The sequence below is a fragment of the Antechinus flavipes genome, chromosome 1 (genome assembly GCF_016432865.1).
Source record: "Antechinus flavipes isolate AdamAnt ecotype Samford, QLD, Australia chromosome 1, AdamAnt_v2, whole genome shotgun sequence".
NCBI classification, from domain to species: Eukaryota; Metazoa; Chordata; class Mammalia; order Dasyuromorphia; family Dasyuridae; genus Antechinus; species Antechinus flavipes.
The window spans coordinates 472,614,810-472,640,727 of NC_067398.1; the positions used below are offsets into that span (position 1 = coordinate 472,614,810).

General features: G+C 33.3%; 1 protein-coding gene across 1 annotated transcript in view; it reads left to right on the forward strand.

Annotated features, from left to right (window-relative positions):
* ST18 (ST18 C2H2C-type zinc finger transcription factor) overlaps positions 1–25,918 on the forward strand; it is a 140,852-nt gene that overhangs the window by 74,267 nt on the left and 40,667 nt on the right. Inside the window, exons 7-13 of the mRNA XM_051970209.1 lie at positions 1,553–1,687; positions 3,110–3,200; positions 4,317–4,421; positions 8,078–8,283; positions 11,289–11,500; positions 21,795–22,040; positions 25,544–25,659. Coding sequence (XP_051826169.1) covers positions 1,553–1,687; positions 3,110–3,200; positions 4,317–4,421; positions 8,078–8,283; positions 11,289–11,500; positions 21,795–22,040; positions 25,544–25,659 — 1,111 coding nt within the window. The remainder of the gene's footprint in view (positions 1–1,552; positions 1,688–3,109; positions 3,201–4,316; positions 4,422–8,077; positions 8,284–11,288; positions 11,501–21,794; positions 22,041–25,543; positions 25,660–25,918) is intronic.

Sequence of the window (25,918 nt, forward strand, 5' to 3'; positions counted from 1 at the left end):
GTCTGTCGCATCTTGCGACATTGCCTTTCTATCTGTGCCACATTTTTCAGAGGAGCATATGGGCCCTCCACATCTCTACTCAGCAGGATTCTCGCCCTTATTCTATCTCTGACAGCTTTTTGTGGCAGGATCATACATATTATTTATTTTCACTCTCAGCATCAGGTAGGCTCATTATTTCAGATACTGAATGTTCTGGGAATCCCGCAGCCTGCGTGGATTCTATGTCATGATCTTTTACTTTTTGGTTCTTAAGCTAGGTCCAAGACTAGTTTTCCCACCAAAATGCACTTCATTCTGAGAATTAACTGGTCATATAATAACAATCCATTTGGGTTGAGAAGACCATTTGGATAACAATGCACTCTTTTCAAAAACTTTTTTTTCTCTTTCTACCATAAGCATAACGATTTTCTCTTGTCTTCCTCCATATTCAGTAAAAAACCCAATTAATGTTTTTCCTCTGCCCTTTTTTCTTTTACATATTTGTCTAAACCTCTATTTAGCCTTCTGTTACATGATTGCCAGAAAAATTTAACCTCTCGGCTTGTCCCCAACCATTTCTCCTCTAAGCTTGTGCCTCATTGCAGCCTGACAAAATGTGTTACAAGGTGTCTCTTTCCTCAGCTTGGCTACAGCTGTTATCTTCTCTCACTCCCCAATGCTTTTGGCAGCACTCTGTCAAGTACTCTGAAAGCGTCTTCCATTCTCTGTGCTTCCATTTTCTATGAGTCTACCACAAGCAAGATTCCTTTCCAAATCACCTTCCCAAATCCCCAGTTTTCAGCTACAGTACTCAAAATAAAATACATCCCTTTTCCCCTTAGTTACTACATACTGACAAGAAATGGAAAAGCATCAGGGATTGGAGCCTTCATGCTTTGTACTAGTGAAGGTTGGTTGGAAATGTGAGAGTTCAGTAAAGATACAAAAAGAGGTTTGTGAATGTTCCATTTTAACTTTTCTCATCAACTGTTCCACAGAGAGAAGTCTTGGCAAGAGTGGCAGAGTTAGTTATTCCCTCCAGTCCACCAAATCAAATTGTCATAACTGTCCAATTACTTAGCAAAAGATAATGTCAGAGGTCTCAGATATGGGGATCACTGAGAGCTTTTTTTGGTTTGCTTTATAATTGTGAGTGAAGCAATCTTCAGTTTCTTGCTAAAAGGGGGGCAGGTTTCATTTCAAATATGTTTTCTCTTCTAATTCATCTCTTTCTTTTCAGGAAGCTACATGCCTTCTAGCTTATGGTTCTTTTTCCAGAAAGAGGCTCTAAATGAATGAAGTAGTTGACATAACAACCTAAAACCATCTCTATAGTTTAACACATCATTGCCCTCTGTCAGCCTTTGCTTAGGAAGCTAAGAAAAATGAAAACATTTTTATGTTTCCACAGGTCTTAGTTGAGGGTCTTATTCAAGGCAATGTGAGAAAAATATTTTTGATTACAAAAGTAGTCAAACTGAGAATGTTATACCTGCAAGGCCATTCTATTGAATGAGAAGGGAAGAAAGAATAATCAAATGAAATAATCAATTTCATTTCTCTGCAGATTCACCTAGACCTGAAAAGAGAGAGACTAAGTGTCCCATTCCTGGATGTGATGGCACAGGGCATGTGACTGGACTCTATCCACATCACCGCAGTCTCTCAGGCTGCCCTCATAAAGTCAGAGTGCCCCTAGAAAGTGAGTACTTGCTTTCAGTGCAAAGTGGCTTCTTCAGAGTATCACTTGAATATAATCAGCTTCATTTTCCTTGTAGACAAATTGGAACAATCAATGTACAATTCCCTCTCAATGTGTAGCAAAAAGAGTATTTATTTGGTTGTATGACCACCCAATCCTTGTCACCTGATATAGAAGCCATTCAAAGTAACTATAATGCTGCTGCTTAACCTCAATTGACAATAGAAGCAAATGACAGGAAAGATGAGACACATGAAGATATTACCCTTCTAAATATCTTTCCCATCTCATTGAAGTGCAAGGACCAGTATAAAATTAATACATTCCAAAAAGGAAGAGACCTTACAATTTGTTCATCATCTCCAATCTCCTCATTTTATAAGTAAGGAAAGTGAAATCCAGAAAGGCTATAATTACATGGATAGTTAGGGGTAGAGTATTGAACGCAGGTATTCTCACTCCAAATTCCACATTCCATTGCTCTACAATGCCTCTTTTTATTTTTTTTATTTTTGTTGTTGTTGTTCTCTCATGGTTTTCCATGGCATGAAGCAATGGTATACAATTAGCTCAAAGTATAAAAGTAAAGGAGTTCAAATTTCATTACAGCAACCAAACATCTTACTCAATCCTCTTGCAGCAGATAGAAAGGGCCCTTGTGGCTTACCTACTTATCTTTATAATGTAGCCAATTATGGGTTGAATCCCCCCTCCCCCATTGAAACATATTTATGGTAACACCTGTTGAGCTGCACAGGCTGCTGTGATTGGAATGCCTCAACATCATTAATGTTCTTAAAAGCAAGATTTTGCAAATCACCACACATCTAATCAGCTCAGTACTGTCCTGCTGGATTAGCAGTTCCTCAAAATGATTATCTGATTGTTCACTCAACCACGTTCTTCTGCCAGTAACCAAATAGCAGGAGGGAAAACTGTACAAAGAATCAAAATGATATCACTTATGATATGAAGAGGACTGCATCCAGAATTTCAATCTGGGAAGAAAGGGAAAGAGAACTGTTTGAACAAGTACAATTTCAAAAGTGGAAAAACAAACTCCTGAGCATCAAGAATTAAATTCAATGCATAAGGGGAAAAAACCCAGAAGATTATTTAACATTTTCTGTTAACAGCAGCAGCAGCAACAAAAACCAGTCTGGTAATATCATGATATCAGGAAAGTGCAACTGTTTCCTTCACAGATAATGTGAAATCCTCTTATGTTCACCTATTTTTATTTAAATATATTTTTATAAAAGAACTGGGAGAAAAATGAGAGTATATATGTGTGTGTGTGTGTATATATATATATATATATATGATTGTATGCATTTTTAATTATATAACTGAGAAATAAACAAGTGAGCGCATATAGCTTTTAGAATAAATTGCCAATTTTTCTTAATGTTTTATGCTTAGTTCTTGCCATGCATGAAAATGTGCTCAAGTGTCCCACTCCTGGATGCACAGGAAGAGGCCATGTCAACAGTAATCGTAACACACATAGAAGGTAATCCCAATTAGTTGTTCTTCCTTTCTAATTAAACAGACAAGAGGGAATTAGTGCTAATACATTAAATACAAAGTTGTCAACTAACAACATGATATTATAGTATCGTGTGTACAATCAACTTCAGTTTCTATCCAAAGCAACTGATATGTTTCTTAATATCCATGTAAATCATGAAACTTATGTTGTAAATTTCCTTTCTATAAATTGTTATCTTGATAATCATCTAACTCATTACAGACCAAAATGTGTTTGCTCTCTTTCTGATACTGGTGGTGGAGTTGTATATATACATACAGACGGCTGTATAAATACTGAATTTTATGTATGCACTGGAGCCACACTCTTACATTATTTGCTATGAAAAAATAATGGGTGGGTGAGCCTTGGACTTCATCCAATAAGCACTAGGAGCACTGCCAAAAGGATCTCCTTATAAGCACTTTTTGCCTATAAAGCAGATCCATGGCAGATGCCTATGACAGTATTATCTTGAAACTCCAATTTGCATAGATAAATATATAAATGTCTACCTCTATAGAGTTACATATAGAAGCACTTTTCTGTAAATGTTAATATTTCTCTCTCAATATAATTCATACTCTACGAAGCAGATATGACCATAATCTTGTATGCCATATCCGTATCTCTCACATCTGAGAGGACATCACATTATACACACTCTTCTTTTGGGGTGAGACATAAAACCAAGTCCCTGAAACTCTGCTAGAGATTCCAGATTAAAATTCAGGGTAGTAACTATGTTCCCTCTAATGGTCTAACCAAATTACAATTTGAGTAATTTCATTCTTTTTGCCCCCAAATCCAGACAATATCAATTGTGTACAATTGAATCCTTCCATCTTCCTCCCTTCCCAATTAAATAGCTTTTTGATACTAAAACACATTTTTAGCTGTTAGCTATTATTTACCCCTGAGATTGGTGAACATAGTTGGCAATGAAGTTTGCAAAATGCTTTGGGACGAGAATGGTGCTATGTGAACTATTAATATAACTTAACTATTTATTGTTTGCCAAGTATGTGAGAGGCACATGTAAATGCAAGGAACCGTTATTATTTTTAACTCAAATCCTGCCACTTCTTTTTAAAACAGTCTTTCTGGTTGTCCAATTGCTGCAGCTGAAAAATTGGCAATGTCCCAGGATAAAAATCAGCTTGACTCTCCCAAAACCGGGCAGTGTCCTGACCAGGTTCACAGGTATGAACCTCACATGATATTCCTGACACTCTATTTTGTGTAATTGATCTTATACTTCAGGGTCTCTTTCATCCATCACATACCAGTCTTAAATCGTTTGTCCTCAACCATCAGCTATCAATAAGCATCTCTATATGGTGAGACCATTAGAAAGACTGGGCAGGTTAAGCCACATTATGGATTATCTTATCTAGATCCTTTGTACTATAACAAATAATTCACGGATAACTCTAATATAAAGAATAGATCAAAATACAACAGAATATATGACATTAGTCTGGATTTGTCATAGTTCTGTCATGTCATAACTTTAAAGGATTCCATGATTGAAATCAAGTTTAGAGGGACCTAAGTAACCTAGCCACACCTATTTTAAAAATCATATAATAATATACTTTTAATTTTATTTCAAATTCTGATCTATCCATATGGATAAATTATTTCATACCACTAATATGATAACCATTATAAAAACTGCTCTTATTGAACCATTATTTTTAATTAAAAGACTGTCATGTGGTCATATGGGTAGTTTAAATACCTTGGATTTATAGAAACATAAGTGTTATAGTACAGATTTAAGAAGTTTGATGGCCTGATTTAATGGCAAAAGCATTATGATTATGTAGACAAAAATTAGGTTCAGTGTAAAATGAGATGAACCAGTTCCTATTACTTTAAAGCAAGGATGGGGAATGCCCAGCCTGTGCACCATATAAGGTCCATGAAATCATTTGCTAAAGCAACCACAGGCGATGATGAGCTGGAAACTAAGTATAACAACCTTCCACTGCTTGAGTTCTATAAGTTGATAATTTTGTATGACCTATGAATAATGTTATAAATATCTAAATGACCCTTGGCAGAAAAAAAAGCTTTCCCACTCCTGCTTTAAAGAATGATACAAGGAGTAAAAACCAAGAATAAGCACTCTTCAGCTCATTCTACAATTTCTCATAATATAATCAGTTAGCATGCCTTTAAGTGCCTAATATGTGCTGGGCTCTGTGCCAAATGCTGGGGTACCATGCTTTACCTCATCCCCAATGCCTCCCATAAGCCCTGGAACATCCTTCTACCATTTGAACCAAAAAATAATCAAATGCTTCAATCTTCCCAGATCATTTTTCTATTTGTTGGGACTAGCCAATCTACATGCTTAACAAAATGTAAAGATATAAAATTCATTGCCAGAATGTAGTTTTATTCAGAGCATACTTTCCTTGAACCCTTTTGTCCCAAGTAGCTATTAGCTACCTAGATCAAATAGTATAGATCACAAATTACTAAATGTTAGTGAAATATTATACAAGGAAATGAGCCAGCCCTCTAAATACAGTCTCTGATCTGATTAAATTATTTACCTGAATAGCTCAATTTTCTCATTGTCCCTTTCACTAAATAAAACAGTATATAAGCAGCTTATATGTGTGTGTATATATATATATATAGTTATTTCTATATTTACATGGCATATGTCATGCATATATACATATATAATAAACATGTATGTTTACATATACAAAGCTATGTAGCTCTACTTTAAAATTGTTTATTACACAAAACATTTCTGTGACTAATAGAATGCCATTTGAAATGGTACTCAGACTCCAAATTTGAGGAAGAGTTTATATTTGACATTATGCTAGGTAGTCATATTTAAAAGGAAAATAATAGAGAAAAATTCCTATTTTCTATTTCTCTATTGTCAGATTCTGAAATCAATATTGTTGTCCATGTGTTTTAATCATTGTCTTACAACAAAATGAGTCAAGCATTCTCCTTCTTTGGATTGAGTGACTATGCCATTATCTTAGAAGCTCAACCTCTGAACTTTGCACCAAGGTATAAGAGATTACTTCAGGCCAATGATAATGATCATGGTCCACAATTCTCCTGAGTGTAGCCTAAATCAGATTCAAATGTAGATCTTGTATATGGTTTAGTAGTACCCATTTCTATTTGGTTTTGATAACTCTGTTCTAGGTGTTCTAGCCTTTCTATGAACTTCAGCATCCAGAGAAACAGTTTTTCCTCAGAACTCTTGACTTAGGGATTTCTTTTTTCTATAAACTTAATCTTGTAACACTAGTGGCTAAAGTTGCTGAGATATTGGTCTGGATATCTAAACCTATTTCATACCATAGATTCAAAAATTCACCACTCTCAATCATTAAATTACCATTTCTCTTCTAATGCCATCATTGATGTTGGATCTCTTGATTTTAGTATATTTATATAGCATAGAAGAAAGAAAATTAGAATTAGAAGCAGGAGAGAACTGGCTTTGAATCTTGCCTCTGACATTTACTAAATTTGTGACCTTAAGCAAGTCCTTTAATTTCTCTGAGACTCATTTTCCTCAGCTGTAAAATGGAATAATATCTATTTCATGGGGTTGTAAAGATGAAGAAAATATATAAAAATTCAGTTTAAATGTCAGTTATTTTTATATTGCTCCTCCTTTTGTCAGTTTGCTCTAATACTGTCAGACTTAATTATCTTTGTTCATGATGGTTATTCATAAGGGAAAAGACTATATAAAGTCAAAAATACTACAAAGCTAAGACAAAATAAGAATTTGAACTCAGATCTTCTAATTCCAAAGTCAGCACTTTTCCACTGCACAACCTTGCTTCTCATAGTTTCATCTCCAATGATGCTTATAATATTCCCTTATTCCTACATCTTATTTCCATTTGATACAAAACAAGAATGCTTTTCTCCCTCCAGTATACTCCTCCAGACTGACCAAATGAGATACTTTTAAAAGCTCATCAACATATATTAAAACCCCAAGAATACTCAAAGTGTTTCAGGAAGCCTACTAGCCATTAATAGACATTTAGCATTTCACACTTTTTTTCTAAAACATTAAGTCACTACCCCTTTCTGGGCTAAAGTTGAGGGCAATATGAATGATACCTCCTAAAAGTACTATTAGTTTTTTCATCCCTCAGAAAAAAGAATAATTCAACTATCATCTGATTCAATACCAACATTCATAATTTTTTTCTTCTGTTACAAAAAAGAGTACTACATTTATACATTAGACATCAAAGTGAATATTTCCTTCTATCTTATTATCCCGCATTGATAGAACCAATACACATCACCTATACGGTAACAAAATGTGTCAACTTGTAGGTAACTTTCTCCAAAAAGCTCAAGGTGATTAACAAATATTTTCTAATTACTTTGCTATGTAAGAGGAAGTGGAGGATCACAAGGGAAAAATTTGGAACCCAAAGTTTTGCAAGGGTGAATATTGAAAACTATCTTTGCATATATTTTGAAAATAAAAAAAAATTAAAATATTATCAATGTGAACTTTGCAATAATAATCCTCTGAAATGACAGAGGCTGAATTATTCCTGTCATAGAGATGGGAGAGAGTCATAATATATTTTAATCATGGCCATTAAGAGAATAAGATATAGAACTCTGAAGTTTTAAGTACTGAATGTTTTACTAATGCGTGTTGCTATCATAGTCCTTTGTTCCTTCTGATGTACTCTGTGTGTATTAAGTAAATAACTATGAGCTTACTGACTTTATGATATGTCTGTCCACTTTCTTTCCAGGTGCTGATATTTATATATTCATGTTTAGTTCTTTTTTCTGACTTTTCCATTCTATCCCTTCTGTCTTTCCAGGATGAGCCTAGTAAAACAATTTGAGTTATCTCAGTTCAGTTTCCGATCATCACAAACAGTCACATCTCCTAGAGCTACAATGACAAAAGAACAAGAGAAGTTTGGAAAAGTTCCATTTGATTATGCCAGCTTTGATGCTCAGGTTTTCGGAAAACGTACAATAGTACCAGCAGTACAAGGACAAAATCCACCTCAGCTTCCTGAATGTAAGCTTCAATTTCTAATAGTGATAGAAAGTACATATATTTCTACTTAGAAAGATGGAGGAAGGAGAGGGGGAAAATCATTCTGGATTTTTTTAAGTGTAAAAAGAATAATTAGTTACAATTTAGGTGAATTTGAGTTCCTAAAAAAAGGAATGGAGAGGTATCATGGGATTAGAAATAGAGACCTGGTTTTATTTGTAGATTAGTGGATTTATAGTATGTTAGAGCTAGAAGTGAATTGAAAGATTATTGGATCATAGGATAGTAGATTCAGAGTGAGAAGGAATCCAAGAGACAATTTTATATTTTATAGACAAAGAAAGCCCAAAGAATTCAAGTGACTAAACTAAAATCATATTAGCTTTCTATTAGAAGAACTGGGACTCAAACCCATGTCTTCTAGATGACTATATCTTTTTCTAAGACTTTTTCTATGTGATTTAGAAAAGTCCATGTAAAATCTCTGAGCTTCAGTTCTCTGAGCTCTAAAATAACGGGGGCAGTTCTAGTTCAGAATTCCTGGGACTGACATTGATAATTTTATTATTTGAGTACTTGCATTTAGGTGATGCTGCCTAAGTTTTGGAATTTAAATATTTCTATAATCAGTGTGAAAAGCTTTAGCTAAGATGCTATTATTATGAAGTGAATAAAAGAAATTCTAAAGGATATTTATTATGCATCTGTCTGGAATTGGATTTGACAAATTATAGGAGTTAAGAGCTATTGTGATTCAGTCATTTTTATTTATATTGAAACCAAAGAAAAGAGACATGAATGTTGAATTGTTTATTTGAAATCCTACTTAAGCTGCAAAAACATTCAGTTGATTAAAAAGATAAAAGGGAAAGATTTGAAAAGACACAATTCCCAAGAATCACATTTTTTTTGTTGTGGAAATATATATGTAAGGCTATGGAAATGATGCTATAGAGAATCTATGATTCAGATATAGGTTGAACAATATAATCTTTGAGATCCTTTGAAACTCTGAGATGATATAATTCTATATTTATAAATAAATTTAAGATTTGAAATAGAAACATTTTGAAATGCATTCATGTTTCCTTTAATTTGGTGACACATCTATTTAGTCTAAAAGAGCTAAGAGTTCTTTCAACAAAAAATTATATATAATTGTTTCCTTGAATTTTTTCTACAAAATTATTCAAACTCTTTAAAACACTCAAATACAAAGGTGAGACTCTAAAGAAGCACATAAGTTGATTTGTGCCTCTATTAAGAAGTCACAGTTAAGAAGATATCTAAGTACCCTTTAGAATCATTTACCAGAACTTGAATTTGTTATACTTGACTTACATGGTCATTTTGGTCTAAACTACAAAGAGATGGATAATACTATTCTTTTCTGAGAAAAGCATCCATTTCCCATGAGATGTGGGGCCAGAATACTATTAAATACTCTTATGAGAATATATTAGAATTCTTTTCGAGTATAAGCTATGGAAGCTTGAAACTGCACTGAGCCTTTTGGGAAATGCTTTGTAAGAGAAAATTTCATTCTAACTGATATTTCAGCTATCCTGACTTGGAAAAAAAAACAGTATTTCAACTATTCTGGATAAACAAATATATACTAGTCATGTCAGAAAAATTATATTTTCAAGTTAGAAAATAGCAAAATCATCTTTAATAGAAACGTAACTGTAAGTGGCTTCTGGAAAAAAGATTTACTGGATTCATTTTAATGCAAAGTATTTATTCTGTTTAATAATATATATTGGGATATATTATAGAATAATGACCTAATATCAAATTCTAATAATGATAATAATAACAAATAGCTAACACTTACATTGAAAATTTTAAAGTTTTGGTATACTTTTTACATGTCATCTCAAGTGAGATAATAAAACTTTACAAACATGTTAAAGTTTGCAAAGTATTTTAAATACATTTTATGCATTTTCTCATTTTATAAAATTAGAATAATCAGTATAATTATTCTTTTCCATATTATACACAGTAAATACATATTCCTGTTTTAATAGACATGGCAATAGTCAGATTTGCTTTGCATTATTCTTCCTCTTTTTTATGATTTAGACCTGGGTTAAAAACTGAAATGTTCTATGTTTTATTTTATTGAAAATAAATTTGTCAGATTTTCTAAAAGAAAGATATATTTTTTATTTGTCTGCATTACGAATATTACATTTCCCTTGCTACACATATTATAAATACCTCAAAATATGAAAATAGATTTCTTTTTCTATTTATAAATAAAAAATATAATTTGTAACAAGCAGCAATATGATATCAGAACTCAGTCTTGATAATTGAAATGCATTTCTATTCATCTTGAAAACCTTTCCCTCTGTCCTTAACTCACCCTACTCTATATGAATTTTCAATGTGCCAGTTCCTGAAAGACCCCACAAATGCTTCATATCCACCTAGTGGAATTAAAGCCAGTTTTAACTGTGAATGGTTTTACTACTTTAAGGGGGATGGGTAAACAAACATTGAATTTTATTCTTATTTTTCACTTTTATCTCCTAAATTAGTACAAGTAGTTATGTGATCCAGAAACAAAATACTTTACTTTAACTGAACTAGCATGTTCTTTGAATTCTAGACGTTAAAGTTATAAGCCTTTCTATCATGATCCTTATGAATTTGCTGGGGTGTTGGGGGGTTTTTTAAAGTATTTCACAATGAATGGTGCCAGTGCACCTGCCCCACTAATGGTATAGAGTTTTTGTTTAAACAAGAAAAAAAGAAAGGGGAAAGGCGGTGAGGTGGGGACAGTAAATACTAAAATATTAAGATGAGTTCTTTTCCAGCAATCAGATAATTTGATCCTTGGACCTCTGTTAAAGGGAATCTGAGCAACCTGTATTTAACATACAGATGGAAAAATGGACCATGTTTTAATTTATTCTTCACACATTTTAATGTACAAAATTACCACCTGAAAAACAAATCTATTTAATGACTAAAAACACATACATGCAATGGCTAATCAAATCTCTCTTCAACAGCAAAGCATTTTTCAAATCCAGTGAAACTTTCCAATCGACTGCCTAGTGCTAGCGCCCACACACAGAGCCCTTGCCGTGCCAGCTCTTATAGCTACGGTCAATGTAGTGAAGACACCCACATGGCAGCAGCTGCTGCTATCCTGAACCTTTCCACCCGCTGCAGGGAAGCAGCAGAGATCCTCTCCAACAAACCACAGAGTCTGTCTGCCAAGGTAGGGTAGTCCAAGAACCTGGAGGGTGTGCTAGCGACTGAACTGTGAGAATAAACTGCCTTTCATGTTCGCAACTACATTCAAAACATCCCCTTCCTCCCCCTCAAAGAAAGACTTTTTTCCTTGCATGATCTTTTCCAGAGATTCAGAGAAAAATAATAAGGTACCTGAATGGTTCAATGGAAAAAAGAAAGAATAAGTATATGGTTCTGTTTTGATCCTCAATACTGGATCTGAAGAAAAATGGGAGGGAATAGGGGATGGAGAGGTAGAAAGAGAAAGGGAGGAGTTAGCCAGATTTCAAAATTGGTTTGGGGGAAGGGTGAGGGAAGATGAAAGAAGAGTTGATGTTTAAAATTTTTCAGTTCTTTATTTTTTCTGTCAGAAAAATCTGTGATCATAAAAGATGTCTGAGCTAAGAGAATGAGGCTTGTAAAAAAAAAAAAGATTTTGCAGATATTACTCAAGTAATTTAATTATTGTGTATTACTTGAATATTTTATACTATAAAATGCCTAGTTTAAACAGTTATGGTAAAGCAGAAGGACACAATTTTAAAACCAGAAGAAATGGAAACTATGGTATTGGGTACAGAGATGTTTTCCTGGCTTATGTAACACTTTACATGTGCCTTAGAATTTATGTTCTGTAAATGAATGAGTAGTTTAACTGGAATCAAACTATAGTTCTGGCTCATGGAAACTTATCGTGTCTCCAAAGCTTGGTAGCCGCCAGAAAATCCACATTTTCTCTAATAATATTGTTTGTCCAGAAACAAGACAAATTATTAGGCACTCTAGAACAAATTCATAGTCTAGGTAATTTGATAGGAATATCAAACCAATCTTTACCTTTTTCAAGCAGCACGTTTATTTTCTCAATGGTTAGCTGGCCACATCTAAATTGTGTAGTTAGTGGATCAGCTATTTATTAATAAACTACTATTATTATATTTCAAGTTATAAAATTGTGTCCTTCCACCCTATAGGAAATCTTCAAACCAGCCATTTCCTTCTATTAAAGTAAACATTTCACACTACTATTGAAATAGCATTAGCTGTAATATTTACCTGTCTTTTGTCTTCCTTTATATATCCATATATCTTTGTATATCCATATCTTATAACAGTACCTAGCACACAGTAACCATTTAATAAATGTTTATTGATTAGTTGATTGACAGGAATGAATATATTATGTTCTAGGGGAAAATTAAAGAAATGCTTGTCACTTGAATACTTCAGGTATTCATGTTTCATCATGTGTGTTTAACCCTTCTTATGGAAACAAATTGTGACCTTAATCTATAGTTTTTTTGAATTGCCTGCATTCTTCCACATCCCTCACTCCCAATGTATCATTCATTCATCCAGCAACTATTTATTAAGAGCCTCATAAATAACAGATATTGAAAGTATAAAGATAAAAATGAAAGACTTTATCTTCAAAGAATTTACATGCTATCGATAAAAAATAATATAAACATATAACTAAATACAAAATAGATACAAAATTATTTCTGAGGGGAGGGAACAGTATTAGCAACAAGAAGGCAAGGCAATTATTGAACAAACTTCCTATAGGAGATAGCATTAAAGGTAAAACTTAAAGAAAACCGGGAAAATCTCCATTAGACCAAACCTCTGAGGTGAGATGAGGAGGGAGTTCATTCTTATTGTGTAAGACAGTCACCTGTACAAAAGCAGAGAGATAGGAGAAATTCCAGAATGTCATGTTCAAGAGACAGCATGTAACCACATTTGGCAACAACTTCCAGAGCAAGAAACAGAGTAACCTGCCTTCTGATAATGGGTCTTTCCAACATTGCTGTGCTAATTTTCAGACAACAAAAATGCAGTTCATTGCTGCAACTATTCTCCCATACAGCATGGTAGAATCTGCCAGGACTTACCCTCTGCTCCAATAGCCTATGAGAACTCAGGGGTCTCTCAAAGATATGATGAGATATTACAGTGGGACTTTAGTGGAAGGATTATTTAAATACTTATTTTCTAATGAGATTCCTTTAAGTGTAAGATTTATGTAGTTTAAAAAGAAATATTATATGATGTCCTAGGCACTAAGATTATAAGAAATGGAACTTTTTTTAAAACACAGGAAAGTCTACCTGGTCATCTGCTTCCTGATGTCTATGCCAGTCTTTCAGGAGACCACAGTGGCAGCTCAGTGCCACATAACATTTGACAGAAGAATCAGAATTAGTTTCTGGACAGAACAGAGCCAACTTAGCCCCATGAAGACTCAGTGGCCAAAAACTGCACAAAAACAAATTTTAAGCAATAAGGCTTTTAAACAAAGGAAAGCACAATCTTTTAAAAAGTACAGCAAAAATTATCAAGCTGTAGTAATTCAAACTCATCCAGCAAATCTAAAGCCATTTTTAATATGCTTTATGTTTTTGTATTATTATTTTGTATTATTGCATTATTTTATAACTATAACTTCTGTTAATGTTTTTAACCCATGAATATCAATGTGCTGCTTCTTTAATACATCACTAACAATGTTAATACTTACAAAAATTACTAGAATGATACAGAATGAATATTTTCAACACGGTAAGATACAAACTTCCTTATTTTTGCAAATAGTTTCATATTTTTTCTCTGACCCTTATATTCTGTTTTATCAGGTACTAAATCCAAGCAGTGAATCACGTAAAAATAACTTTTTTTTTAGCAGTACAAGCTGATTTTTCAAAGTGTATTTCTAGTCAGAAAAAAATGACTTTTCAATTGGCACCTTTTTGAAATTAAAGTGTTATCTTCCTGTGTATTTCTTATTTCATTATTGGAAATGCAGTCATGGCAGGCTTAGAACTAGAAGAAAAATATAGCATGCTAAGAGTGTGAGGGACACTGTTGTCATGTCTCATCAAACACATTGTCAACCAAGTTTTAATTGCATAAGCCTGACAATTGATGATGATGATGTAAGAGACAGAAAGTGCACAGCTTGATTTTTAGGATGAGTTTGCAATACTGGCAGTTAGAAAACCTATCCTTTCCCCATGAAAATGTCTCATTCGACACAGTGGTTGTTAAGAGAGGATAAATATGGCACCCCACCATGTCACTTTCACAGAGTGCTTTCCTGGAGGCCCAATAATACACACAGAACTTTAACGACTTGCAAAATTCTGTCCTTGTTTAATCCTACTTATCTGACAATAAAAAGAAAATTCATTACTTCTTTTTAAAATTTCCTAAAGGAGAAAAAAATCCATGTTATTAACCTTACAAGAGTTTGCAGATACAGTTCACAATATAAGCCAATTACACTGTATCTTTGTTTACTTCTTATCAATATATCCTTATGAAGTCAATTGAATTTCTACCATCATAAATGGTTGGTTATGTGATCATTGCTATTATTCCACAAAAGTTGAGCATCTTGAGTTCTATTTTTTACCAATTAGGATATTGAGATTAGGTAGATATGTCCCTTCTCTAGACTTCTGTTAAAAGCTTTTTTGATATCTTGAAGGGAGAAAAAAAATCTTTCATATTATCTTGCTCCCAAGTATTCATTAAATCCCTACTAAATGAAAAGTACCATGCTAAGTAATAGAAATGCAAAAGCAAAATAGAAAACAGTCCCTGCTATTAAGAAATATTTAATTATATATTAAGTAGTTAGATATTCAAGACATTATACAAGTTTAGTTACAATTCTTGTCCTAAAGATGATTATCTATTACAGAAAAAGCTAAAGTTTGAAGAACATCATTTTGCCATTTCTTAAAGATCCAAACAAAAAGTGATCTCACTTTTACTTTTTCATAGCAATTGGCCTATACCTCTTCTTTGAACTTATTCTTCTCTGTATTGTAGGTTTTTGTATGTTAATCATTCTTCCCACTGGATTGTAAACTCTTTAAAAAGAGACTGCATAATAGCAATCACTATTTTTCACCAGTGCTTTACACAAAGTAAGGATATACATGTTTGTTTATTTGTTTGTTTTTTAAATTACATGACCAAACTCTAGAGTATGTTAGGAAGCAGATACAGAAAAAGTAGAGTCCATGATGTTTTGGGAAGAATACCACTTCCTCTAGGGATCAGGATTGATAAATCACATTCCATTTTGGAGTATCTTTAAGGGGACAAAGTGAAATTATTGATTCCTTATTATGTTATTTCTTGGATTTCCATTTTTCAAATGTGAATGACTTTATATATTAGTAAAAGGGATATAATGGGAAACTCAGCTGCCCATATCTAACAGCATTCTTAATTTGTGATCTCCAATGGAGGTGGCTGGTGTAAATATATAATTTTGAAACCAGTTATTGAAGTCACTAAGTTTGAGCTTATTATTACTATCTTTAACAATAATCAGTTCATAAATGAACCAAATTTAGTAGGGGAACTCAATTACTTAGTATAACATAGGAATTTCTGAGTCCAACTCCAGTTTCTGATACATACTAGCTATGTAAACTTAAACAACTTGATTATCCTCTCTTTGGTGCCTTTGGTGATGCTTAAGTTTTAGAGATGGTACTTACCAGTACTGGTAAGCATTGGTACTATCCAGTAGTTCCTTATAATCAATGAAAACACTATCTCTATCTCAATTGGTGATTGGTAGAAATCACTGAAAGTGTGAAAAAGAATAAAGACAATGATTCCTTCTTGTAGAGTAAAATGTTTTATGCCTCTTATTAATCTATAAAGGAATGAGGACAATAAATTCTCCTTTTCTATGACATGAGGGAAATGACATTTTAAATCTACAAAAACATTAAAACCTCTTAATCATATATCACACCCATACCAATTAGAAAGCAAAGTTATCCACATTGATTTTCTTTTTTATTAGTCATCATCAGTGGGAGAGCTGCAATTCACTTGATAGCATTGTAGCAAGAAGTGCAGGACTGAGAGAAGAGGGATAAAGATGACTATTTGGAATCTTAATAGAATAAATCCCAATATAAGATAGTAACAAAATCATTCAACTGTATTGCTTGCATGTCGCTTTGGAGAATCAAGGAAACAGAAATAAACAATAATGTTAGGAATGACTGAATACTAAAAATAGTTTTAGTTGTCTTTCAATGTGTCAGGCTCTCTTCTGATTCTTCTGTGTATAGGATCAGTATATTGATCCTGAAATATCCATGTGAAGTTCCCCAAATTAGTTACTGGAATAAGCATGTAATCCATTTACCATCAAGCCATCTAAGTCACTTATAAATCTTTATTGGAGAGAGGTCTTGGGATTACTGTGAGACCAGTGTTTGGAAAGCCCCATCCTTAACCTAGGTAACTCAGGCTATGATACAGTCATAATGTTCAGCACAAACTGGCATTAGTCATTGAATTATCATCTCTCAGTGGAGTTGTTTGCAGAGAGCCTTGCTCTCTCCCAGTGAAAGCTTGTGCCAAAACATGTCAGAGATATTCCCCATTCTACTTTTCTCCTCCTACCCTTATCCACAGAGGTAGGAACAAGCTTCACAGTCTATCTTTATCCCCATCACTGTTGCTTGCCAAGCACTCTGTTTAATGTTTTGGTGTTTTCCCCACCTGTTTAGACAAAATGGCATATGCACAGTGTGCCTTAAAAGAAAACAAAAAATTGACACTTGCATGAAATGTTTAAAGTTCAAAGTCTGTTTTGTGCTTGAACAAGACCTGAAAACAAAAATGATGTCATATCTCCCTTTTTCCTCCCTGCTAAGAGAAATAAGCCAGTGGCTGTCTCAATTATTAGAATCAAAAAGCACACTCCCTCCATAGTTCTATCCTAATGGCAGAATGATTCCAGTTATTGTCAGGAAAACATTATCAGAAAACAGAGGAAAAGGTCACTGGGTTAGGAATCATAGGAAAATAAATGACAACTATGGAGGAAAACCAAATGTTCACTGACTTTCATTTTATCCCCTGGACAATAGCATAAAGTAGCTTCTCATTTGTTATTCAAAGACCAAATAGAATCATTTAAAGAGGTTTCATATAATATGATTCAGATTCCCAGGGAAAGCTTGTTAGCCATGTATAGCATCCTAATTTTAAATTTCAGTTTTAGGGGGCAGCTAGATGGCACAGTGGATAGCGCACCAGCCCTGAAGTCAGAGGGACCTGAGTTCAAATCTGGCTTCAGATACTTAACACTTCCTAGCTGTGTGACCCTGGGCAAGTCACTTAACCCCAATTGCCTCAGCAAAAAAAGCAAAAAGAAAAAAAAAGACAATTTTAGTTATCTGTTTCTTCTCTATTTAGCCACAGTAAATTTCAAGACTTGGTGCTTATTTTTTGCTATGAATGTTATGGGTACTTACCACTTGTTGATTGTTGAACAAATCAGCATAAAAGCTCTGAGTTTAAGTCTTTTGAGGGGATCACTATTTCATTTTAAAGTAGTTTTCATGTAGTTAGATCAAATGCCAAAGTAAATTTTTGCTCTAAAATAAAAATCTTTATTCAACTTTAAATGAGTTTTTGACTCTTAATTGTATAACTCATTCTTTTATTCAATAATATTTCTTAAGATATTAAGGCATTACATTGTGTTGGACCCATAATGTAATTTACAATAGATTCCAAAACAAATGGCTAAGAAATTAAACTATATAGCACATCCAGTTTGTTCTTTGAATTCATCACATTACCCATCCCTTACAGCATGGTAGTATTCCATTTCATTGATATACCATAATCTGTTCAACCATTGCCCAATCATTAGGTACATAATTTGTTTCCAACTTTTGAGAACTATTAGAATGAACATTTTTATCCATATGATTTTCTTTTCTTGATCTTAGTAATCTTCTGGGCCTGTGGTCCCACTTGTGAAATTTCTGGGACGAAGGTTATGAATTTAGTAATTTTAGTAACTTTTTTTTAAAAATTCCATTTTCCAAAACACCTAAACAACTCATATCTTCATTAATAATGAACTCACTTGTCTTCTTTTATGAGGCTATATAAAAGAGAATTTCCTTAAGGAAATATTGAACTAGATAGTATCTATAATCCAACTTAGATTCCATGAAATTTGGAATTGACAAAGTGAATGAATATTAGGGGGAGAAGCCATCTTTTTCTTTTCTTTTTGTATTACCATTTGGAGTTTGAATGACACAGAATGAAGTGATAGATATTGATACGGCCCTGAATAAAAAGCCATGCTGTAAACGTGTGATCCATCCCTCTATGGGCAGAAAGGGATATTTTTTCCTCTGACTATGCTTAATTGTTGAATGCATCTGTGCACTCACTTAAAGCCCATCTGTACACTGCTTTACAAATATACAACCCATGTATTTTCCCAGTCAGAATTAGGTGTTCAATGAAATACCCAACTTCAATGTGAAATTCAGAAAACTATATGAAACATGGCTTTTAATCCTCCCATGAGTTTCTGGATGCTAGTTGTTCCCCTCCTCCATCCATCCAATCTACCCTGGTGACATTAAGATGTACAATCTTTTCTTTGAGAGTCTATGAACCCTGTTAAAAATCAATAATTGTGAGATTTGATTTTTTTTCTCTTGTTGTTTCTTTTTGCTTTGTGCCTTTTTTTTTGCTTGATGTTGCCTTGGAGTAGTTGATATTTTTCAGTGAAAGAGAATCTGCACTATTTATGGGTTTTGCACTATAAAACTACTGCAGCCCAGTCACATGGCTTCCTTTCCTAAGCCATCTGTCACAGAGGTCTGGAATTTTATGTGAATGTTGGTTGTGCAGTCTTAACCCAAGTTTTTTTATTATGAAAAATGTCAGCAACTACAATATTTAGCATTTTACTTTACATTGGTCATTAAACTTGATTACTGTAGCTCTGTTTCATTGCTATAGTTACATATCAACTGTGAAGCCAAAAAAACACTGATGCAGTCATGGCAAGGCGAAATTGTCATATCCTGGAGAGGGCACTTGGCACTGATATAGTTAATATCTTGGATTTTTGTAACTAAGGTTTATTAATGCTGGTATAAAAAGTGTATTTGATATTATACAGATGGCGTAAGATGTTGTGGTTACTAAGTTATTATCCGGGATAAGCTGTACTGTCAAATTCAGGGCTTAAAACTATCACAGGAGATTAAACTATTTACTAAAAGGGGGCAGAAAGATATAGCCAAAGCATCTTAGTTCAAACATATTAGAAGTGTATTTACTTCCCATAAATACAATAAAGCATATCTATCTTTTAAGCTGAGAGATTGAAAGCACAAACTCTGCCAAGCACAAGAAGCAAGGACAAGTTGGGGCTTTTAGATCAGAATTGCACACAAACAGCTGGCCAATGGAACTAGGCAAGTGCACCTCTTACACCCATAGAAGCAATTGTGGGGGAATATAGTAAACCCCTCAGGAAATGTAACTGGCTACCACATGCTTTAGTATCTTGCTAAAAGATTCATGAAAGACTCCAGCTTTGCCAGCCAAAAGAAAAGAATATAAAGATTGCTCAAAGAAGAGGCTAATTGTGAAGTGGTGGATGATGTCAGAAAGGTGTTAATTTGAATCAATTATAAAAGTAACAGGAGTATTCTTAACACATTGTGAAAGTTATTGTATTGTGGTGTTTGCAACCAGGAATGCTTACCTTTTGGTGCCATGGACCCTTTTGGCAATCTGCTGAAGCTTATGGACTCCTGAGAAAATGATTTTAAATGTATAAAATAAAATGCATAGTTACAAAGAAAACTAATTGTCTTGAAATTCAGGTATCAAGATATGATTTTTTTTTAAATCCACCAACCTCAGGTTAATAGCTACTAATTTAAAGCCTCAAACTTCACTTATCTGGTTGAAAACTATAGAGTATAGACAATGTGGCAAATAGAATTGACAAAAGTAAACTAAAGTACAGAACTTGAGAAAATCAGTTTAACAGTGACATATAACTTTAAAAAAATATCAGACTAACCTCACTAAAGCCATCAATCCCAATGAGGAGAGTACCCTTTTTATTGACATACAACATAGAAGAGGTCTTGGTAGCCATAGAGAAAAAGTGGTAAGTTGTAAGATTAGGGTAGGGACATTATGATTAGCTATACTAAGAAATATGGCTTGATATTCACATGAGACTAATCACTACCCCACTCTAATAATTAAGGAATGCCGATTGTTTTATGGAATACATCCACTTGGTAGGTGATCAAAACTACCAGACTTGCTGTCTCCTTGGAAGAAATTATTAAAAAAAAAAAAAAAAAACTCCCCTATTGTTCAAGGACAGGCAAGTACAGATGATATATCTTTTTGAGAATGGTACTATGTTAAACTTGTAGGGCTTAAAGATAACAAATATGTTTTAAAAGTATACAAAGTCTTATTGGTATAAAAAAGAACAACATTTTAAAAAATAATAACTTAAAACTAACCCAGAGGGAAAGCTAAATTCCTGAGCTCAACTCAAGGAAATCCAAAGGTACCTTTAGGAATCAAAGTAGAATTAATTTAATTTCTTCAACAGTGTATCAAACTCTGACACAAAAGCAAAATTTAATTCTTTCCTGAATAATTTGGCTAATGGTACTCCAAAGATACGTGATGGTATACTATGACATATAAATTTGGAAATCCATGAAAGCTCTCTAGCCTGAAGTTGTTATCGTAAATCTTATGTCCCAAAGCAGTGTGGACACTGACTTTCCTCTTCTTTAAGAAAAGACACTACCATATTGCCATATACTGAAGTTCAGTTCTCATTCACTCACTTTCACAATTTAATTTTTTTCTAATCCAAACTGAAAATAGTGAAAGGTCACTATCATCTTCATCTAATACCCCATTAGAACATTTCCTCTAGCTGTTTGTGTTTACACATTTTCCCTTTAAGACAAATATTGTAATATTTGGGGAATTGAATAATTTAGTGCAACTCTTGATAAACCAGAGCATGAATGCTTTTAACTGTAAATTATGATAGTCATGATCCTCTCCAGGAAAATATCAAGAAGGTTTATATCTAAACTTAATTTCAAAATTAATTTACACTTTAAAATAACTTTAAATGTTAAAAATCATAAAATTGTTATGAAGTGATATACTTTAAAATCAATAAGCATTGTTTTCAAACAAAATAGCAAAATTGGACTTTGTTTATGGTTTTAAAAATGAAGAGCATTATTATACTTTTCGGTCTGTTAAGAATTAAACATTAGTTGATATAAACCTAAAATCTGGATTTAAAATCAGATACATTTAAACAAAAGCTTGCATTTCAATTTATCCCTTAAAAGCTTCACATGAAAAGCCTAAAATCACAAACAGTTGCTTAAATATTTTTTGTTTCCTATCAGGTAACTGAGATACAAGTGGATGAAAATGGCACTTTGGACTTAAGCATGAAAAAAAATCGAATTTTGGACAAGGCCACACCTCTAACGTCTCCTCACATTTCAATTCCAACTTCTTCGTCTTCCCCATTCAAAACAAGAAGCCTTTTGGTAAATGCTGCCTTTTATCAGGCCCTTTGTGAACAGGAGGGCTGGGACACACCTATTAACTACAGCAAGACTCATGAGAAGAAAGAAGAAGAAAAAGAGGTAGTTTTTCAAGCTTATCAATCAAGAAGTTCAAGATGTGTCCTTTATTAAAGGATTCAGTTCTTATTTCTTGACTATATATTTTAAATCTCATTTTTAAATTTAGATAGATAAAATGCATCTCTAGACCTTGTTTCAAATTTTTTTTGGGGGAAAATTATTGTCTTAGGGTACAAAAGGAAAATATAAATGAATTATTTTCCTGTCTGTTGCCTAAAATAATGTCGTTAAATAGAATTTTATACTCTTTATAGATAGAACTATGTGTACTGTTCAAGCAGCAAGCAGTGTGGGGCTAGTGTATCACTGTATATCAAAATTCTTTCTTTTTGACCTAGAAGAGAAAGGATGATATAAAACTAGGGATAACTAAGAATCCTCATTTTACAGTTGAGGGAAATAAGGCAAATAGGAGTTAAGTGACTTCTCCGAGGTCATACATCTGGTAAGTGTCTGAGGCCAGATTTAAACTTGGGTTTTTTTGATTTCAGGCCCAGCACTCTCTCCATTGTATCACTTCACTACACAAAGTATACAGTAGGACGTCATTCATTCTCTTGATATTAACTCAAACTACAAAATTACCAGGACTTCAGCAATGAAATCCTTATTTGGAAGGACTCTTATATGTCATTTAGTTCAAACACCTTCTTTATATTTAATTCACTGCATTTGTGACAAGTGGTCACTCAGTTGCTACTTGAATACTTGGAGGTTTTTTGGGCGGAGGGTTTTGTCAAATGTTCCTTTATCTGCCAGGTATTGAGGGACTATTCAGCTTAGCCCAAAGGAACAAGGTACTGTGTCACTCCCTGTTCTATTCCTAGGCATGAAATTTGGATTGGATTGAGTATTGAAGATTCTGTCTCTGTTAAAGCAATGAAATTATCATTTTTCACACTCATTGAGTATAAGTTAGTAGGAAGTTGATTATTCCCCAAAAGAATGAAGGATCCAAAAGGTCACAATGTCTTCTGAAGGCTTTGAATATTTGAATTTTTGGCTCAGACTCATTGGGATAACCCATTTAGGCAAATTGACCCTCACTGCATATGAAATACAAGAATAAACATAGATTAAAAGTAAGTGCACAGGTAAAGATTCATAAAATATCTTGGTGACATGTAATTGATTGTAGAAATCTTTTGTTCTCTGCTACAAAATTACTTTGTTCTTAAATAAGAGGGACATGATAGGGGGTTTTCAAATCACCACAGGGCATGAAAACATCTGAGCTAGGGGAGAAAGAGAACTCAATTATCCAAGTGATTTGTTTGCAGAAAGGGTTGGGCACCCTTATTGACATTAGAAGACCTAAGTCATAGGTGTAGCTACTTGGGAGTGCAGGTTTATGGTCCAGAAAGGGGAAAAGAGGACAAAAGGGAGAGGAAAATAAGAGAGCAGGGAAGGAGAAGGAGAAACAAGAAAAATATGAATGTTGTATTCATGTTAGAGGAAATATAGTAATTACCACAGTTGTCCTGAAGAAGCATTAAGACCATAACTTGACTAATCTTGATCTCAATTACATCAAATATACAATAAGCTCCTTGATGATGGATACTTAATTTTTTTTTTATTTCTATCCCCTGGGTCTAGCATCATTCATGGCACATATTAGCCTCTAAATAAATGTTTGTGATTGAATAATTAATGTCATGTAAGTAAAATATCCAGAAAATAATAGTTTACATTTCTATAAGAGAGAGTTTCCATCACAGCCAGTCTATGAGCTAGGTAATCCATGTTTTATTATCCCCATTTATAAATTGAAAAAACTGACAGTCGGATCATTTCAATGATTTTGCCAGGTCATCCAGGTAATAAATGTCAGAGTCAGACCAGTAGTCACCCTGCTACACAAAATTGCTGAATGGCGAAATTTTTCACTTTAACCAAGAAGTTTTGGCATTAAGTTAGGCACAACTGCTGACTGTATTTTGCAAGTTAAAGTTTTTTCTTTGCTGCTCCCACTCTCAATGCCCAAGCAAAGAAACCAAGTGATTATATCTATTTCTAATTCATTGTTATCTAGTTCATATGCACAACAGTTGCTTAATTTTGGTGGTAATTTCCAGAAAATATTGTCTGTCTCTCTCAGTGAAATAGCCTGTCCAGATGCCCCCTAAAAAAAATCCTGAATCTGGAAAAAAATCAAAATATCTATGAAAGGAAAGCATTGAGAAATAACTAGGACTGTCAGTTTAGTTCAACTGTCAGTTCTCCAAAGATTTCAGGCCTTAAAAAATGTTAAAAGTGCCAGATGCTATTATCTGTTATTCATGTTACCATTATGTTCTGGTCTTTGCTAAAATCAATATAAACTTCCATCTGTACATTAATGGAATTTCATTACACACATACTCTCTAGAAAACACACATACAAACACATATCTTCTTTTTCGCATCCAAAGGGTTTTTTTTTTTAATCATACTACATATTTTAATTTTTATTACATAGATAATGGGTTCTTTTAACTTTAGTCATTTGGGAAACTAATATTGAATTCTTCTCTTGACTAAAATCCCTATCTTTCTCCCAGCTGTACTAAGTATGGAGCACCTAAATCCTAAACCATACATACTATATATAAAATTCCTAGGGTAATGTGTTGATCAAAGAAGATGGAGAAAGTTTGGTTATTTCTGAATACAATCTTAAATGCAAGTATAAATATTTCAAAAGATCCTTATATACTACAAATGTTCCAGCAGAAATAGTCATCGGAAATAAAATAGTGTATGCATTTTCTCTAACTCTTTTAATATCATTTTTATACTTAATTTCAAAAAGTCAATTTAAACTTTTATAATTAATAGGTTTCTTTTAAATCCCCTTCTGTAATGTATATAGAAATTCTGCAGTAAAACAACAGATGGTAAGCTTTACATTTTTATCTACAAATGAACAGGTCATGTTAAAGATACTTAATACTTGACCCCACAGTCAAGAACATAATGAAGGAGTTTTGTGAGTATATTCTTAACATGAAATATTCAATATTGAAATAGAAAGTAAAAAAATATCCTTCTTTAATGCAGAATTGATAATTTACATTTCTCTTTTAAGAGTACAGAAGGGGATGGAGAGCAATAAAGTGAAGAATTTAGAAAATTATCTAGGTAATCCAAAAACAAAAACAAAAATCAAGCCCAAAACACATCAGCATAGGCCATTACAATATTTTAAGTCAATATGAACTTGGGTTCCTATCTATGTGGTTTAGAAAAAAGGATAGAATTGACCTGAATTATTGATAATTATAATTTTTAAAATAATTTCTAGAGTTTAATGGTTCATTTAAAAATCATCTTTTAAGTGTTTCTATATTCAAAGCACTGTGCCAGGCACTGCCAAAAATACAAAGAAATGACCCATTGTTTAATTGTTGTAAAATGCATTACTTTTTCTTAGATATTTCTCTTCTAATGATCCTATCTAAGATATAATTGGGGAAAAGTCCCCTCTACATGATATGCCTGTTTTGTTTTGTTTTTTTCAGAAAGACACAGTGGGCTCTCCAGAAAATTTAGAGGAAAAAAAATATCCAGGGGAGGTCTCCATACCAAGTCCCAAACCCAAGCTCCATGCCAGAGAACTCAAAAAGGAACTCATAACGTAAGTGATATACAGTATATTTGCAGTCATTTTTCTGAGATGAGAATTAAGTTAACATATGAATGATGATTTATTTGCTTTCATAAATGTTTAAAGATTTCAACCACTATCAATCAAATAGTTGAAATTTTGTAGGTATCTAGTACTATTCTAGGTTTGGTTCAACTCAACAAAAATTTCTTATAAATGATAATAATAATAATAACACATTTCTGTATTGCTTTAAACCTTATATATTCCCCACAAAAAAACTCAATAA